The sequence below is a fragment of the Theropithecus gelada genome, chromosome 3 (assembly GCF_003255815.1).
Source record: "Theropithecus gelada isolate Dixy chromosome 3, Tgel_1.0, whole genome shotgun sequence".
Lineage (NCBI taxonomy): Eukaryota > Metazoa > Chordata > Mammalia > Primates > Cercopithecidae > Theropithecus > Theropithecus gelada.
In genome coordinates this window covers 156,915,367-156,933,410 of record NC_037670.1, presented here as the reverse complement: position 1 = coordinate 156,933,410, position 18,044 = coordinate 156,915,367, and the positions used below count along the sequence as shown (strand labels likewise).

The following is an 18,044-nucleotide window of genomic DNA, read 5'->3' as shown; positions in this document are numbered from 1 at the left end:
CGCCTCATCACCTGCGACCTTCAAGATGGATTGGTATGGCTATCAGAGTGGGTGATAGTTGGTTCCTTAAGAGTGTGTCATTGAGGCCTAGGGTTGGGGGTGATGTCTAGGGTTCTTGAGGAGATCCCCCCACTGTTCCCCAGGTCTACCTCCTCCTCCAGCCCTTCCCAGGGAGTCTCCATAGAGACCACTGGACACTTCTGGGGTGGTTGGGCAGTGGCTTTGCAGCTTTGCCCCCGGTGCCTGTGGAACTGCTGGAGGAAGGACACTGTCTGCATTTAAAATCCCCTTTTCATGGAGATGATAGAGTTTTTCAGAGTGCCAGTCTCTCTGCAGAGTGGGAGCAATTTCCCTGTAATTGGTAAAGTAACCGTAACTGCTCTGTCATTTGTATGTGGCGACACGTAATTGCACGGTAACCTTTGCCGCGGTGCACGAGGGAAGCGCTGTAAGCTATTAGGTTGTAATTCGGAGTGTCAGCTCCAGCTCCCCACGCCACCTCCACCACTGCCACACTGTGTGGCAGCCCCTGGGGAGGCTGCTATGGGGTCTGTCTGTATCCAGGTCCAGCTCAGGGTCCTGCTCCCGAGTGGGGATGCTACGCACCTGCTGTGTTCTGTAGTGCCCTCAGCTAGGAAGGGCCCTCCATGGTGATCTAGGCCAGTGCTTCTCAAACCTTAGCAAGAGGAGGTTGGAATCACCTGGAGGGGTGTGAAGACGAAGATGTCTGAGCCCCCACCCAAGGCTTTTTAATCCAATATGTCTGGGGTGGAGCTCAAGAATGTGCATTTCTAATGAATAGCGCTCAATCTTCTGGATCTGAGACCATTCCCCAGCTCCTGCATTCAATTTTGTGACCAAATGTCTATCTGATTCTGAAAGATCTTTGGGAAGAACTACCTTTGCTATTTCATCTTCACAACATTAGCCCCTTTAATCTTGATGACACCTCTGAGATAGATACCATGAATTTCCTCAAAGATGCTGAGACCCACAAAGGTCATCTGACCATCTAATGACAACAAACAATAAGAGTGAACACTCCCATAGAACTAAGTGTCAAACATTGTTCTGTATGTTTTAAATTATTTAATCCTCACCACAGTACTATAAAGTATGTACTATTGTTATAATCCCCATTCTACAGGTAACAAATTAAGGTACAGAGAGGTTAAGTGACTTGCTCAAGGTCACACAGGATTAAGTGGCAGAGTTGGGATTCAAACCTAACAGTTCTGGTTCAGTGCTGTTAGCCACTGGGAAACTCAGGCTTTAATTTATCCCATCTATCCACCCATCCATCCATCCATCCATCTATCCATCCATCCATCCATCCATCTACCCATGCACCCACCCACCTATCCATCCATCCATTTAATATACATATATTAGCCTACTATGAGCCAGGCACTAAGCTAGGGGTACAAAGATGCATAAAACACGGTCCCTGTCCTTGAGCTCATAGTCCTTGGAGCACAGTGGATCAGCCATCTTAATTTGCACCCCATGCATTCTATGAGGACATTTGAGCCAGTGAAAAAAAGATCCAGTGTCCTCCGGATAGGGATCCAGGCAGTGTGGCCCTCTCAGGGCTTCTGGGTCTGTCCACAGGGTTGTCCAAATGGGTTCCATATACATTCTCATGTAATGGGCCTGTATTTCCTTTCCTTGTGAGAGTAGAGTTGCTCTCTAATAAACAAGTGTTATCATAATCATGGCCAAACATTTTGTGTGTTTGTGGAGTGACAGGAGGCCGGCCTGGGCCTAGGGCACGACTGGGCTCCTGGGCATAGCAGAGTCCGGACCTGGCTCCTCTGGCTGTGGCTCTAATCTCACTGTTAATGGGGCCCAGGGGAAGGCCCAGCCAGGGCTGGAGCAAACACTCTCTCCCCCCATCACCCGGGGGCTCAGGAAGCCACACCAACCCTCACCTGTTGAAGGCTTTCACCAATTAGCCTCCCCTTCTTGGGCCCAGGCAGCCCTGGCATCTCTTCCCTACATGTCTACCTCCCAGGTCTGCAGGCCCTGGGGACCCTCCCTCCTCCTGCTTCAGGTACTGTAATTAGCTGGTGGTTTCAGCTCAGACCCAGCAACGCATACCGTGTTTGCAGTGCATGCTGTGGTCGAGAGGCATGCTAGGGCCACGCCCTGCAGCCATTCTACCCCTGTTCCAGGCAGGATTTCTATACACGAAAAATCAACATGAAATATCTTACACTGAAGTGCTTCCCAGCTCACCAGGTGTCTTCGCTCCTACAAGCTTACCCACTCAATAGCCAAGGAAAGTCAGATTAGAGAACAGTAGGAACAAGTTCTGCAATTGGGAAGCAGCTGAGCTGCCATTTGAACCCAAGTTTTTCCACTGTTTCAATCTTAAAAATCCCTCCCCCATCACCCCAGCCTCGAGGCAACAAAGAGCAGGGCCACCTGCTGCCACAGCTGGGGGACCTCAGCAATCATGCAGACCTGGATGGTGCTTGGTCAAAGGCCTCAGTGGCACCTGTATCACATTCAAAGAGAAAAGCCAAGCCATGGGGAAACTTAGGGAGAAAGCTGCCATTGTCCCAGATCTCGCCTGGGCTTCTTGCTGCATGAGGTTCTGCAGAGGAAGACCGTCACAGGCCCCTGACTTTCTGGTGAGTGAATGATGTCACTGGCCAAATGTATACTCTCCTTTTGTACATGGCTGTTGATGTGCTTGTGTTGTGCTCAGCCGAGGGGAAGAATTGTATTCAGTAATCCTGACCACTCAGAAATGCAATTTTGGGAGCTGAGAGGCCTGAAGCCTCCTCGGGCTAATGAGGCCTATGTTTGTGGCAGAGGTGGTGGGGAACTGTGAAACATGGACTTCCTTTCTCCCTGCCTCAGTGTCCCCACCCTGTGCAGTGTGAACAACCATTCAGCCATCTCTACTGGGAAAATGGATCATAACGGGCGATGTACAGACTTGGCGATGGCAGAGGTCCCTGCAGCACAGTTTAGGCCTGAGAAAGTCGGGGATGCGAAATCCTTGTGAACCAGAGCGGGAACATTCAAGGGCCAGGAGGACGCCTAGCACCCCAGGCTGCCCTCGGAAGGCCTGGCAGGTTGCCGTGGTCATATCCAGCAGGGACAGGGCATCGTCTCCCCTTTGCCTGGATTTGTCCTTCCTCTCTTCTACTCCTCCCTTTAACTCTCTGCCTCCTGTCTCCTTCGCCATCTCCTTATTTAGGGAAGAATGGTAAAGATCAGACTAAATCTTGAATACTCCCTTGTAAATTTGACTCCTATAATTTTTTGTTTGTTTGTTTAGTAGAGACAGGGTTGGTCTCGAACTCCTGACCTCAGATGATCTGCCTGCCTCTGGCGGGATTACAGGCATGAGCCACCATGCCTGGCCAATAATTTAATTTTTCTTTTTCTTTTTTTTTTTTTTTTTTTTAAAGGGAAGGGGAGAGAGTTGTGTTTGGCCTGGGCTGGTGGACCAGGCCACGAAAGAGAGGCCAGAGGCTATCAAAGGCCTGGAGAGCAGACGTCTGCTCTGCACGAGGCCTGCTCGGGCTCGCCCATGCTCTCCCCATTTTTACTCTGGCTGTCCCTACCCTGTAGGAAGATGGGGAACGGTCTGAGAGGCTTCCGATGTTCAGCAGGTTGCCTTCTTTGGAGGGACAGTGCCCGCACCTCTTCTGGGAGGGAGTGGAGGAGCCTGCTGGGGCCGGGTGAACACCTGTGGCCTGATTTCACACTCCCTGGCAAGAGCCTGCCTGCTGTTCTCCAGATGCCCTTTCCTTTGCCCAGATTGAAGCCTTTAAAAAAGTGACACCTTGTATTTTATTTCACCCCTTTCTCTGCAAAGTCCAAAGACGTTTACAGGCACGAGTGCAATAGGCTTTATGGTAGCCCATCAAAAAGCAGGGATTGTTTCCGTCATCTTTATAGAGCAGAAAATAAAAGCACAGGAAAATGGAGTAACTCTTCTGAGACCACATAGTCCTTCCAAGACACGGTGGAAAATCTACCCCAGAGGGGTGTGTGCCAGACCCAAGCTGCTTGTGGGGAGTGCGAAGGGGTTTTCACCGGCTACTGCCAGGGTCTTCACCACTCCCCAGCACCACAGAGCCCAGGTGAGACCCTCTGTTTCATGGGGGACCTGATGGTCTTGTATAAAAAGGGGAGATTCCACTGGAAATACAGTGGGGGAACTGGCCCCAAAGCTTCCTGACTTCTGAACTTATGCTTCCTGGAGTCAGGAGCAAGTGAGTCAGGGTCAGTGTCTCAGGGATATCTGAAGAATATTCTCTTTAAGGAACACTAGTAGGTGTTCCAGTCAAAATGGTTTAGCGGCTGGGTGCAGGGACTCACACCTGTAATCCCAGCACTTCAGGAGGCTGAGGGTGGTGGTTACTTGAGCCCAGGGGTTTGAGACCAGCCTGGGTAACATGATGAAATCCTGTCTCTACAAAAAATACAAAAATTTAGCCAGGCATGGTGGCACATGCTTGTGGTCCCAGCTACTCGGGAGGCTGAAGCAGGAGGATCGCTTGAGCCTGGGAAGTCAAGGCTGCAGTGAGCCATTATCATGTCACTGCACTCCAGCCTGGGTGACAGAGTGAGACCCTGTCTTAAAAAAAAAAAGAAAAAAGAAAAAAGGTTCAGAGAATAAAATGTTTAGGAGAGGCTGAGATAAGGTTAAACATATTTTTTCTTAAAAATACTTTCCAGACCTTTCACATAACTAATCGTTATGAATCTCTTAGATGGTGTTAAAAGGCTTTCTAGAAATTTGCCTGCGGAGTCCTTTTGTGTAGGGCATATCGGGGACCTGGGTTTCCATGGATGGCACTTTGGGAAGTGCTGGTGTAGGCATGGCAGGGCCAGGGCTGCCCCTCTTCATAATGCTGTAAAAGAGACAGGGAGCCTGCGATCGGAGCTCATAAAGTACCAGCTGTGGCACATTGAGTTGAATCAGCACCTTCCTTCCCCCACTGCTCCTTTCCCCAGCTGACTGCCCGCACATGGCTCTGTTGTGATGGTGCTACTTACATGCTAATGTTTTCCGTTCCCTAGTCTATACTTTTGAGTCCTTATGTGTGTGTCTGCTCAAGATATGGAGACCACATCCCTTTTCTGTATAGATACGAAGACCACATTCCTCTTTGTGTATAGATATGGAGACCGCATCCCTCTTGTGCCTGAGCAGAGTGGCCTGGAGCCCTTGCTCATCTGGGCTGACCCAGGGCTTTTCCACCTGAGGATGATAATGATAATAATGATGGACAAAGCTCCCAAGATGGTGCTGGGAGGGGCTGGAGAAGAGGCAGAGACACAGATTATGAGGAAAGGAGACCTGGGATCTGTGTTTTTTGCCTTGTCCCTGCACCTGCCCACTCAGGTGATTCTTCACAGGTCACCTAGTTTCTCTGGAGTGATGTTTTTCATGTAAAAAAGAGGGATTGTTAGCAGATGATTCATCTCTAAGGATTCTTCTACCTCCATAGTTTCCTGACTTAATACCTCTGCCAATTTCCCTGACGCTCCCTTCTAATTTTTCTCTTTTTAAAATTTTCAGCTCTTAACCATTGATGATAACTTCTGTGGCCTGGACATGAATGCCCCCCTGGGAGTGTCCGACATGGTGCGTGGGATTCCCGTCTTCACAGAGGACAGGGACCGCATGACGTCTGTCATCGCATATGTCTACAAGAATCACTCTCTGGCCTTTGTGGGCACCAAAAGTGGCAAGCTGAAGAAGGTAGGAATGAAGTGCAGTCCTTTTGATTACTGTGAAGACAGTCTGACCCTCCTGGGCTGGAAATTATCTTATGTCTTTTCACTACCTTGGGCGTGTGGGCAGGTGATACAGTTTGAGCTAAGGAGATACGCTGCTGTTGAGGTCATGAGGATCATCTTGTCCTTTCTCTGCCTCCGTGCTGAGGTTGCGGGGTGAGTGTGTGGATTCACCTCCTCCCTAGAACTGGTGTGCACATGAGAGGTGTCAGACCAGCCTTGCAGGGTTGTTCTAAATGGCACAGACTGTGTTCAATTTGGGCTTGTGCCTTTAAGGCAAAGGCTTTGCTAGGTCTGAGCAATTGGGGAAGGTGGGCAGGGGGAAGGGACAGTCCTGTTCCCCTTGCTTCAGCCCTTCTGGCTGCTGCATCATCTGGAATGCATTCAGGGAACAGAGGGAGGAAAGTGCAGACCTGTTAAAGTCGCAAATGGGGCCCAGAGCCAAGTTGTGGGCTGAGAAAACCACGGGTGCAATGGGAGCATGGAAATTGCTTCTGGTGAGGTCAAATGGTATGATCTGGGGACCTGACCTTTCCCCTGCACTTTCGGAAGCTGGCAGGTTCTGGGGTCCTGGGTAATCTTGGCTCATCAGCTGTGTTGGGAGTAGTCATCCACCGAGGGATGTTCTGTGCTCAGGCTTCTCATCTCATGAGTTGGAGCTGGCCCTACAGCACATGTCCTTCTTGATTGGGTTAAAAGCCCTTCTAAGATGGTAGGCAGGAGGTCCTGTTTCCTGTTGGCCAATAATTGCATTTTAGTCCTTTCCCAGGAAATATTGGTGATTTCATGTGGAGTTCTTGCTTGCTTTATTTTGGCTTCTCTTGGAGTTCTCTGGACATTGTGTGATTCAGATTGGGTAAAGAGGCACTGCCTGATTGAGACTGAGCCTTCATCCCTCCATTTCCCTTTGCTGTATTTCTGGCTGCTAGCTCTGGATGGTCAAGAGGAAATGTTCCGGGCATATTTAGAGGACTATGCCTATTTTACCATCCTACAGTGTAACAGCCCAGCAATCATTTCTGTTGGCATCTCTGTGGACTGGTGGTGTGTCTGGAATGGGAGCATGCGGAGGACAAGAGGTGGGCACCCCAGAGTGTGTTTGTGACTTGGGAACTTGTGTGTGGAGTAATTCTATGGGTGATGATTGGGAAAGAAAACTGAGCACTGGGGAAACATCATGGTACTCTGCAAGAATGGTGTCCACGAGGTACCACGCAGCCGGCGCTGCCTAGGAGGAAGTAACCGCCTAATTTGAGTGGAACACATGCAGTGTCGCAACCAAAAACAGCAAAACACATGTTTAAGAACTGTGTTTCATAATTCATTGCAAATAATTCTATTTCATACTTCCTTTCTGTGAAGAAAATGGTAAACACAATGGAATCTTTCCTTGCTGCCTCGGACTCCTCGTGAGTTTTGCTCACATAATGAACTGAGTTTTGTGGATGCCCAGGGAAGATGCTGCGAAGTGTGGGCATGTTGTCCCCACACAGCTCCTGTGTCTGATTGTTGCCCCCTTCCCGGGTCTTCCTCTTATGCACTTGGCCACTCATCACTTCCAGTTGCTGCCAGGAATCCTGGTTGACTTCAGCACCTTTCCTCCTCCCTCATTCTGCGACTTCCAGCTTTGGTAGGCTAGGAAACCAGATTGCCAAGCTTACTGAAATTGTGTCTGACAAGCCTCAGTCCACACTGAGGAGAGAAGTGTGTGAGCTTTTGGGTAGGGACTTCAGATGGCTCGATTCTTCAGTAGGATTCGGCAAGTTTGGTCTGCTGGAAAAGTGAATTCTAAATACAGGGGACATTACTATGTACAATTCATGCACTGAGACCTGCTTCACCTGCTGCAATGGGTGAATGAGCACTATTGAGAGTAAATAAGTCAGCAAGGCAGTATGGGGGATGCTTTAAGTCTTTTCTCCAGTGAGCTCAATCTCAGTGCAATGGAGAAGCTAACTTCCTGCCTTGCTCTAAAACAGTCCTACTCACTGAATTTCCTACCAGCTGCCAGAGGACCATTTACTAGCTGGCAGGATGGAGTAGACCCTGGATGAGGATTTGTGTGTGTGTGTGTGTGTGTGTGATTGTCTGAGCTGGTTGGGCAGTGAATGTTATCAATGAAATGAACATGGAGAGTTCAGTGCACATAACAAAACAGTTATTTTCTCTTGGAAAAAGGAAGGTGTTTCCTGTCCATGGATGCATTGTAAACCCAAGACAGTCAACTTGCATTTTTGTGCTGTTGGTCCAAGTTTGGGTTGAGGCATTTGGTGGCTGGTGCTCTCTCACCTGTGGAAGCCTGTCCAAATCTGTTCCCCGACAGGGAGGTCAATCAAGTGCAGCACCGTGAGTGTGGAATCAGGACACCCCCAGGAGCCTGGGCCAGCAAGGCGCTCAGAGACGACCCTCCTGAGGCAGGTGAGGACAGAGCCCAGCAGTCAGGCAGGCAGGCAGTGACAGGCGACACACGCAACACCCCACCAAGAGCCTGGGGCTTCATAAACCGTGGCTGGCATTCCCATCTTTTACTTTGGTGGATTGATGTAAGAACAGTTCTGTTTCAGCCACCTGGGATATTCTATCTAATTTCCAGAGCAGTGCTGGGGCTGGTGAGGCATAAATGTTTCAAAGGTAAGAGCACAAGGGTCAGTTGCGGGGAATGAGCCTTCAGTCCTCCTGGGGAAAGCCAGGCCACGGGGAGAGGGGGGAGCCAAACTTTCTGCTCTGCAGGCTCCGAGTGGCAGCCTTTTAATGGTTTTGCTCACGCCCAGCTCCCCTGCCTGCAGACTCAGCACAGCTGGCCCAAGGGAACAGTCTGAGTTGGGAAAGGAAGGCTGGGCCGCCGAGTCTGTTGTTTGAAATAATAAAAAGCAAAAGTGACCCGTTTATTTATTTTTTTTCGAACAATAGAATTCCCCACCCCCGCTCACTCACTAAGCACCACTCCCCTTTCCTTGTAATAATTCCGACTCGCTTTTCCCAGAGGTTATCAGGACCACAGTCACCTTTTGGGCAGAGGCCCAGCCATGACAAGTTGTGAAGCTGCAGGAGGATTTTGCTGGAAGTTTTGCAAGCAACTGAGGCCAGGGCGTGAAAATAATGGAAATCATACTGTAGCCATAATTATAGAGTTGGTTTCTCTGAGCCCTGTAATAATCTCCTGTGTGTATCAAGGCTTTATGGTATGACAAGAGTCTGGAAATGGGGGTAGGTGGTCAGGAGACAGCTTGGGGGGATGCTAAGAGTAAGGGTGTTTGCTGTGGGTTTCAGGGGTCCAGGAGCTAGACTGAGCTATCTGTGGGCTGCCCTCAAAATTACTGACTTTTTATTTTGCTTGAAAGGCATGAGTCCCAATCATTTGCAACCTTGTCTTTGATGACCGTGATTTCACTCCTTTGGTGCACACATCACATGAAGCAGGGGGAAAGGAGGTGAGGAAAGTACCAATTTTAGATGTCTTTGATGTTTTCTGATGTGTGTGAGTGTTGTCATGGTATTGGCAGCCTCTTCCTGTGGTGAGCTTTAAGGGTATGTGTGTAAAGAAATATGACCTATAAATGCTACAGTCATGAGTAGGTGTCTAGGAACTTAGCAATAACCTACAGACTGTTAATATTTCCACTATAGGTAAAAATTGTAAGGCAAATGCCATCTTGACTGGCTTTAGGGCCAAGCAAACCTAAACCTTTGGTTTGAGTTGGGACAATCAGCTCAGTGTTGTCTCAGAAGCACAAGATTTCTTTGCTTGAATATTTCTGCTGAAATCCTTTCCCTCTCTCTCTTTCTCTGCCTCTTGCTTTCCTTTCACTAAGCGATCATTTTTATGGCTGCTGTTCAGTGGTGAATTCCTGCCTGACATTAGTGGGAGAGACTAATGTTCATTGTGAACCAAAACATCATAAACTTCCACTTGAGGTGCGATTGCTCCTCTCGCCGGTGATTGCTTCTTCCCTGGATGTTTTTGCTAGGTTAAACTGTTTACACCTAAGGGGGTGGAGCGCTGTATGGATGTTGGTTAAGTCAGGCTGGCCCTGCTATTAGCCTGTTATAGGACATGCATCCATGTGTCTGTGCACAGACGAATCCATACCAGCCTCTCTGAGTAGGAACTGGGTGCACGTTCCCATGGAGAGGCGATAGGAGTATACAGTACAAAAATCATTCTTACTGGGAATTGTCATGTAGATTAATTTAATCTTCCTAAATTTTTTGGCTCGAGCCTGTTTTAAAATTAATTTGCTTGTGTTCCCTAGACCCTCAGCACAGGTCCACAAGGGGGAATCACCCAGGAGCGGATTGGAATGGAGGGAGACCCACCTGGGGTGAACATTGCTTCTCAGGAACAGATGCTGTGTGTGTGTCTTCAGTGCTCGAGTCACAAAGCAGTATCAGATCAGAGAGTCCAGCCCCTGCTTTGTTGCTTCCTAAATGTACCTGGGAATTCTTCCTAAAATTATTCTGGAAATTTGAATTCACTTTAACTAAAAATAAATATTCATAGCACAGAAAGCCCTGCAGATGGATAGAAGTGTCAGGAAATCAAATGGAGATACAATGTTGGAACACCAAATAGAACAGGAACCTGCGGTTAGGGCAGAGGGCATGTGTATTTGATACAGGGTTCGGTCAGGTAGTTCTGTTGTGCTACATGTTTCTCCAGCCCAAGCTGCCATGGGCTCATGTGTGATTGATCACAAGCAGAAAGGGAAAGAAATACAGAAGCATCAGGGCTGACCGATTTCCATGTCAGGAAAAGACCATCTATTTGCTATATTGTGTCTGCGTTTTCCATCCCTGGTTTTGCAAATGTTAAACCTGCATAGACCTTACCCTGTGCATTGTGTGAAGGGGAGGCTGAGGTTGAAGAGCTCCAGGCAGAAGATCCCACAGGTGTACCAGCAGTGCCACCCTCCCTCCTCTGATTTCACGTTCAACCACAGACAGATGGTATTCTGTCGTTAGTCTTTCCAGCCTGGGAATTCTAAGACTGGCCCTTCAGACTGACCTTGCCTCAGACCAGTGCATCCGCTTCTCAAGGGCCTTCCTCCTACCTCGTTTCAATCTCTTCTGCTGTGTTTTAAGCTTTCTTCCCAAGTTGAACTCAGTTAATAAGAAGAGCAACTAAGCTGGTTGATGTCCTCTTGGACATATTTTATATTCTTGAACACTATTAAGCCCTCACTCAATCACCCTTTTGATATAAGTGTGGCCACACTGGCCTTCTTTTCTTATCTTTTTCCATTTCTCACTATTCTGCCCTTGGGCCCACCCACCTTCCCTGCATGTCCCTGGGGGATCTCGAGTGGTCCCTCTGTGCTAACCTGAATAAGCCCGGGGAGGTATTCTCATCATGAAGTTTCTGCTGCAGCCAGTAGCGAGGCACTGTTGCATTCTCCTCCTGGCTTCCTCCTGAAACACACGTTGAGATCCCAGCAAAGAGTTTCTCAGAAACACTTGTCATTCTGTTTTCCAAGTGATCATTGCTGGTGCACATGATTTAAAGAGATCGTCTTAAATGAGCTTTGCCAATTCAAGATTTATTGATACATGTGCCACTTTTTTTAATCATATGTGTGTATATATACACACATTGGTATAGAAAGATCCTGATCATAAATTAAAATGCAAACACATTAAAATTGAAGAAAGTGCTGCAGAAACACCCCAAATCATAGAGCGCATTCAGTCAGCTGATACACAAATGTCAGACACACTAGAGGAATTTATCCAGTGACACATGCAATTGAAGTAAAATATTGTGCTTTACAAGAACATATCATTAAAATGAAAACTAGCAGCATATCAGGAGTCTGGCCATGTAACCAAGACAACAAAGATAGGAAAGGATGAAAGACATGATGTACAGAGGAAGAGGGAGGAGGCAGAGGCAAGAAGAGGGAATGAGCCCCCAACCATAAGTGGTCCTTTTACTGCTGGGCTCACACCTGCTAGACTCTGGATGGGAGGAGAATAGAATCTTGAAGACTCCCAGAGAGGGTAGAGCCAAAGGAGGTCTTTGTTACCAGCAATTGCTATGATTTCCTCAGCCACTTTGATGGGGAAGGCAGTGGCAGTTGGAACGATTCACAGCTCACCAGTTGATGTTCTGATTGGGGGTCTGCTGAGAGTCCATACTTGTTCTTAGGGAACTTCCTGGGAATGTATCCACTGGGCTTGCTTATTGGTGATATGGTGCTGCTTTTCCCAGCAGTTCTGGCTTCTCATGGATGTATGCATGGTGACTTTAAAAGAGGTCTCTTGGCTGGACACAGTGGCTCACGCCTGTAATCCAAGCACTTTGGGAGGCTGAGGCAGGCAGATCATGAGGCCAGGAGTTCAAGACCAGGATGACCAACATGGTGAAACCCCGTCTCTAGTAAAAATACAAAAATTAGCCGAGCATGGTGGCGCATACCCATAATCCCAGCTATTCAGGACGCTGAGGCAGGAGAATCACTTGAACCCAGGAGGCAGAGGTTGCAGTGAGCCGAGATCATGCCATTGCACTCTAGCCTGGTCAACAGAGCAAGACTCCATCTCAAAAACAAACAAACAAAAAAAGGTTTCTTCAAAGCTCCCACACTCACTCCATACCTTCTCTCCTGGCCCATGAGACACAGGTGTGTTAGTTATCAATTGCCGTGAACTACTCCAGAACTTAGAGGCTTTGAACAACACTTACTATCATACATACAGTTTCTGTGGTTCTGGAATCTGGGCATGGCTCTGCTGGGTCCTCTGGCTTTGGGTCAAGGTGTTGGCTAGGGCTGCAGTCATCCCAAGGCTAAAGATCGGAATGGGGAATAGTCTACCTCCAGTGTCCCTCCCAGGTTTGTTGGCAAGCTTCAGGTCCTCACTTGAGAGATCCTTGCATTGCCATGTGGGCCCCCCCATGAGGCCACCTACACAACAATGTGTGAAGCAGCAGGCTTCTCTAGAAGGATGTCTGAGAGATGGGAGTGAGAAAGAGGCTGAGTAAGGTGCAGGCCTTTGTCATTTTGAAACCTGGTTTCAGAAGTGACACCCCATCCCCTTTGCTGTATTCTGTCTTAGAAGTCAGCCACCAGGTCCAGCTCACACTCCAGGAAGGGGCTCTATAGGTCATGAGCACCCAGAGGTGGGGATCACTGGGGGCCATGTTGGAGGCTGCCTTCTACACGAGCGCTTTGTTTCTCAGCCATTGAGGGGACTTGAACCCATACTTTCAAACTTCAAGTTCACTTTTGGTAGCATGGAAAAGGACACAGCCTTCCTCAGGAACACCAGTGGCCCAGGCACTGAATCCTGTCTTTTGACTTGTGGCTTTGATTGTGCAAACACAGTAGAGAATCCAGAGGATAAACAGGAGGCTGTGAAGCAGTTGCCACACCCACAGGACCAGGGGTGAGGAAGCTTCCTCAACAAGGTGGCCTGGGGGCTCAGCAGGCAGTCCCAGGTGCTCTGTTCATCTAGAGAGAGGGCAGTGCTCGATGATGGACAAAAGACACTTAGATTTTGAATCAGTAGCTGCCGAGAACTCTGTATGTCCATGGAGAATCCATATCTTCTGCCTTTGGCCTCTGTGGGGAGGCCCCCAGCATCTTAGGAAGGGGTTGTTTTCTTAGTGTTTAGGGCTGGCAGAAAAGAGGTGATGCAGAGGGAACTACCAAGCTTTGAACACCGTGTAGGCACCAGGATTGTTCTAGATGTTTTCACATGTTACTTACATTGATTGTCATGTGTAATCTTCAATTTTTTTTTTTTTTTTTTTTTTTTGAGATGTTACACCTTCCATGTAAAATGGAGGAAAGGGGTTGGGTAACTCCCCAGAGGTCACACGGTCTAATCTGAGGTTGTCCTGGCCCTGTATGGAGTAATATCATGGACTCTACCTAAGGCCCGGCTACTGGGCTGTACGGTAGGTCACCTCTCCGATGGAGGGAGGAGGTGGTGGCTGGGCCTCTGGTACCTGCCCCGGAGCCTGTTGCTCAGAACCCTCCTTTCATTCCCTCTGTCCCTGCCCTGGCTCAGGTCCTGATGTCTATGCTAGGGTGGTTGAAACTGATTTCCCCCTCTTTAATCCATCTTCCTGGGATGGATTAAAGAGGGGAGCACTTTAGGGACAGGAAAATCAGTTTGGATGGATCCTAGATGGCAGATTCAGCTTCCTAAAGCAGTTCCAATCCTCTCACCCTTGTCACTAAGAAAAACAAAACTGGACTTGTCTCACCCACCCTTCCGTAGACCCTTGCCACTAGTTCTGCCTGCGTGGAAGTGGCCCCAACATGCTGAGGACTCAGGTGCCCGACTCAGCCATTCAGCCTCAGCTGGCTGCCTCGGCCTTCACGTTTTGAGTCCTCAAGGGCCCTGGCTAAATTTAAATACCGAGGAAGAGGCTCCCACCTGAGAAACGGGAGGGGACTCCTGCCTCCGTGGCTGTTCTCACATCACCAACCTGCCTCCATGGGCAATTTCCTTCTCCGAGGGCAATTATGCCGGAGCTCGGATCCCACAGCCGAGTGGGAGGTGGCCATGGGGAGGGCAGGAGGTTTTGTGGGAGGCAGCCGAGCTGTGCTTTTCCACTTAACCCTGGCGAGCTGCCTGGGACAGACTGGGCCTATCTTTGTCTTGGTTTCTCACTGGAATTGTCCCTCCTAGAACCTATGGGACTGTGTGCTGTGGTTCTGGGTGATTTTTCCTGTGATGGGTTATCCATGGTCCCTCTCTTGACCCATTTGGAGGATGACGGCTTCTCCCTAATCACGGGTCATTATTGCTTTGCAAGCGCTCTGGAGCGGAGGGCCTAATGAGCCAGTCTCCTTGTTACTCCCGGTCACCTGGAGCACCTGTCGCCACCAGCACATCCAACCTTCTTTTTCCTTCTAAGTGTCTAGCCCCCAAACCTGAGCTTCTCGGCTCTTCTCACAATCCTTTGCCTACTTTCCTCACTTTCACCTCCTCCATTCTTACCTTTTCCTTCCTGTCACTCTGTAGTATTGTACTTTTAACTTAGTGAAGATGTGTTCACAAATGTTATCTTGACCAATTAATTTGCTCAGGATGATGTGGAGTTAGGAAGGCCTGAGGCAGTGTTGGCTTTACTATTTCTTTATAGATATGGGGACTTGGGAGAATAGTATGATTGGATGGGAGGTTAGGGAGACTACTTCAGAAGTGTGCATAGTTCTTTATATAGTCAAACCTCTTTTTAAAAAAATGCAAAGAGACCAGGAGCAGTGGCTCATGCCTGTAATCTCAGTACTTTGGGAGGCCGAGGTGGGTGGATCACTTGAGGCCAGGGGTTTGAGACCAGCCTGGGCAACATGGCAAAACCCTGTTTCTACTAAAAATATAAAAATAAACAAAAAGAAAAATTAGCTGGGTGTGATGGTACATGTCTGTAGTCCCAGCTACTCCAGAGGCTGAGGCAGGAGAATCGCTTGAACCCAGGAGGTGGAGGTTGCAGTGAGCCAAGATTGTGCCACTACACTCCAGCCAGGGCAACAGAATGAGACCCTGTCTCAAAAAGAATGATTAATAAATAAAATAAAAGAATACAAAGAATTTTGTATCTACAAAGAGCAATCCTCTTTCCCCCTAAACCACTCTTGGCCGCCCCCTGCAGGCGCTCATTGTTCTCTCCGTCACTCACTGTGGGGTCCCAGGCTCACTAAGGTGTGGGCAGAAGGCCGTATTCCCCATGTCCTGTGTTGTGGCACAGCTGCATGGGGACCCAGCTCTATTTTGTTGGCTTACTGGGTTTCCCTTATGAGTCCTTTTAGGAAAGGCTCTCCACTTACCCCTGGCGTGCTGCCTGGGACAGACTGGGCCTATCTTTGTCTTGGTTTCTCACTGGAATTGTCCCTCCTACGGCCTATGGGACTGTGTGCCATGTTGCTCCAAAGGTTGCATCTGTGAGAAGTGGGTGTTGGTTTGGGGTTTTACCCCACCTCACAGGCTCTCCCTTCTTTGGGGTTGCCCTCTGACACTCCCAGTGCCTCACCTAGTCCCAGTTTTCCTTTTGGGAACTTTTTTGTTTTCCCCCCAAAGAGATAGGGTCTTGCTCTGTCACCCAGGCCAGAGTGAAGAGGTGCTATCGTATCTCACTACAGCTTCAAACTTCTGGGCTCAAGTGATCCGCCTGTCTCAGTCTCCCAAGTAGCTGGGACTACAGGTATGTGCCACCATGCTCCACTAATTTTTAACGTTTTTTTATAGAGATGGGGTCTTGGGTCTTGCTATATTGCCCAGGCTGCTCTTAAACTCATGACCTCAAGCAATCCTCCCACCTCGGCCTCCCAAAATTCTGAGATGTATGAGCTACCATGTCTGGTCATGGGACATTTTTTGAGCTGCCTTCCAAAAAGTTTCTCCCCTCCTGGAGAAGGCTTCTGAGGCTTTGGTGGCAAGGAGGTTGGAAGGAAAGAGATGGGTTGTCTTTCTGCTTAATCACTCTTACCTTCCCACCAAGATGTGAGTATTCTGGGGCTGGAGGTGGCTAAATTTGAGTGTTCCCAGGTATTGTTGGACCTGAGAGGCCAGAATGATGTTGAAACCACCTGATGACCTGCCCTCATCATTGCATCCAAAACTTAAACCAAATCCTACTGTGTTCTAGGTATTCCCATGGGAGTCTCAGATACAAACTGCCATTTTGGCCTCCAGGCAGATCATATATGGGTGCCTTATATATATTGTGGTTTTTTATAATAATGAAAATGATTAGATATCTTCAGTCTACCTTTAAAAATCTGTAAGTCAATACATTCTTTACCTTGGTCTTTCTGCAACAGACCAACATTTCCTCCAGTGATAATTCAGCTCTGTCCCTTTTGTTCTTCCTTCCCCCACAGAGCATAAAACTTATTCATGATTTTCTGTCAAACAGGATTCCTCTACTACAGGTATCTCTTGTGAAGGGTAAACAGATTTTTTTTAAATGTTGCATGTAATTATAACCATATTTTAAATGCATCAGGTTAGCATACCTGGAATATTTTATTTTATTTAATCTTTATGATCAAAGTTGTCCTGGACCTTTCCCTAGACATACCAGACTTGGGAGAGAAAAATATATCTTAAACCTCACTTAGAGAATGAGTCTTTTTTAGATCCAGAGAGGTTTAGTTAGGCAGTGTTGGCTTATTCCCTAGGTGGGACTGAACTTGTACACGGTTGACCTTAAGTAGAGCTAGAGTGGCAGCTGGGGACCTTAGAGGTTCTGTGACCTAGGAAGGGCCATGGCTGGAGGGAGGCTGATAGTACTGATGGCTTCCCTACCTCAGTCAGGTTGTGGGCTTCTTTATCTCATTTTGGGTAGGAAATGTGGATTCATTGTAGGAAACTAATGAATCTCTTTCTAAAATGGAGAATTCTTTTCTAAAATTAATAGCCTCATAATGTATCCATTTTATAAATTTGGTTTTTATTTAGTCACATTTGATTACCCCAAAAATTACAGGTGATAGAAGCTTTCAACATTGTAGCTGAGATGGTTTTCTGAAAGGAATTTGTTCATTTTCTTCACATAGAAAATACAGTTCATTAATATAGCTGGATCTATTTCCCCAGTGTGTTTACACCTTCTTCCAATTAAACTGAAGGTGCCCCCACAGTACTGCCCCGAAGGTAACAAGTGCTGAATAAAAAAATGTATTTGAAGATGGGCCACTGGAGCTTTAGGGTCTTCTAGTGCCTGTGTGCACATGTGTGTGTATCAGCTAGCTTAGACTACATTATGTTGCAGTAACAAATGACCCCCAATTTTAAGTGGCTTACAACAACAACAATGAAGGCTATTTTCAACTCATGGTCATGTGCACCCTGGGCTGGCTGCAGCCCTGCTCCATGTTATTTATCTGGGAGACTTGGAAGGGCAGCCCCTGTCTGGGACATGTTGATCTCATGGCCAAAGGAAAAGAGAGATGGCAGAACCGTGCCATGGTTGTTAAAGCTACTGCTTGGTGGTGGCCCATGTTGTTACCACCCCCATTTGATTGGCCCAGCCAAAGTGAATGGTGTGGAAAATATAACCCTGCCTGGAGTCTTGGGGCTGGTGTGTATGTATGCAGGGAGGTGGGAGAGAAGGGCAATGAGTATTTTGTGGATAATTCTGTCTATACAGTTTACCATAAGGATTATTTTTGTGAACATCAACATTCAGTCAAGAACTATCTTCTTGGTCATCTAAAATGCACTAAATGCTTCTTGACTTAAAGAGCTCGTGATCTCGTCTTTGCTCAGTGTTGGAGAAGATGTGCAAAAAATATAGGATATGGCTGATTTTATATCATCAACCC

General features: G+C 47.9%; 1 protein-coding gene across 4 annotated transcripts in view; it reads left to right on the top strand.

Moving 5' to 3' along the window:
• PLXNA4 (plexin A4) overlaps positions 1-18,044 on the top strand; it is a 519,820-nt gene that overhangs the window by 149,126 nt on the left and 352,650 nt on the right. For 3 of the 4 annotated variants that reach the window (XM_025379046.1, XM_025379047.1, XM_025379049.1), the window contains one exon: positions 5,549-5,731. In XM_025379046.1, coding sequence (XP_025234831.1) covers positions 5,549-5,731 — 183 coding nt within the window. Of the gene's footprint in view, positions 1-5,548; positions 5,732-10,019; positions 10,272-18,044 lie in introns of those variants that run through there. The other variant, XM_025379048.1, reaches the window with a different exon arrangement.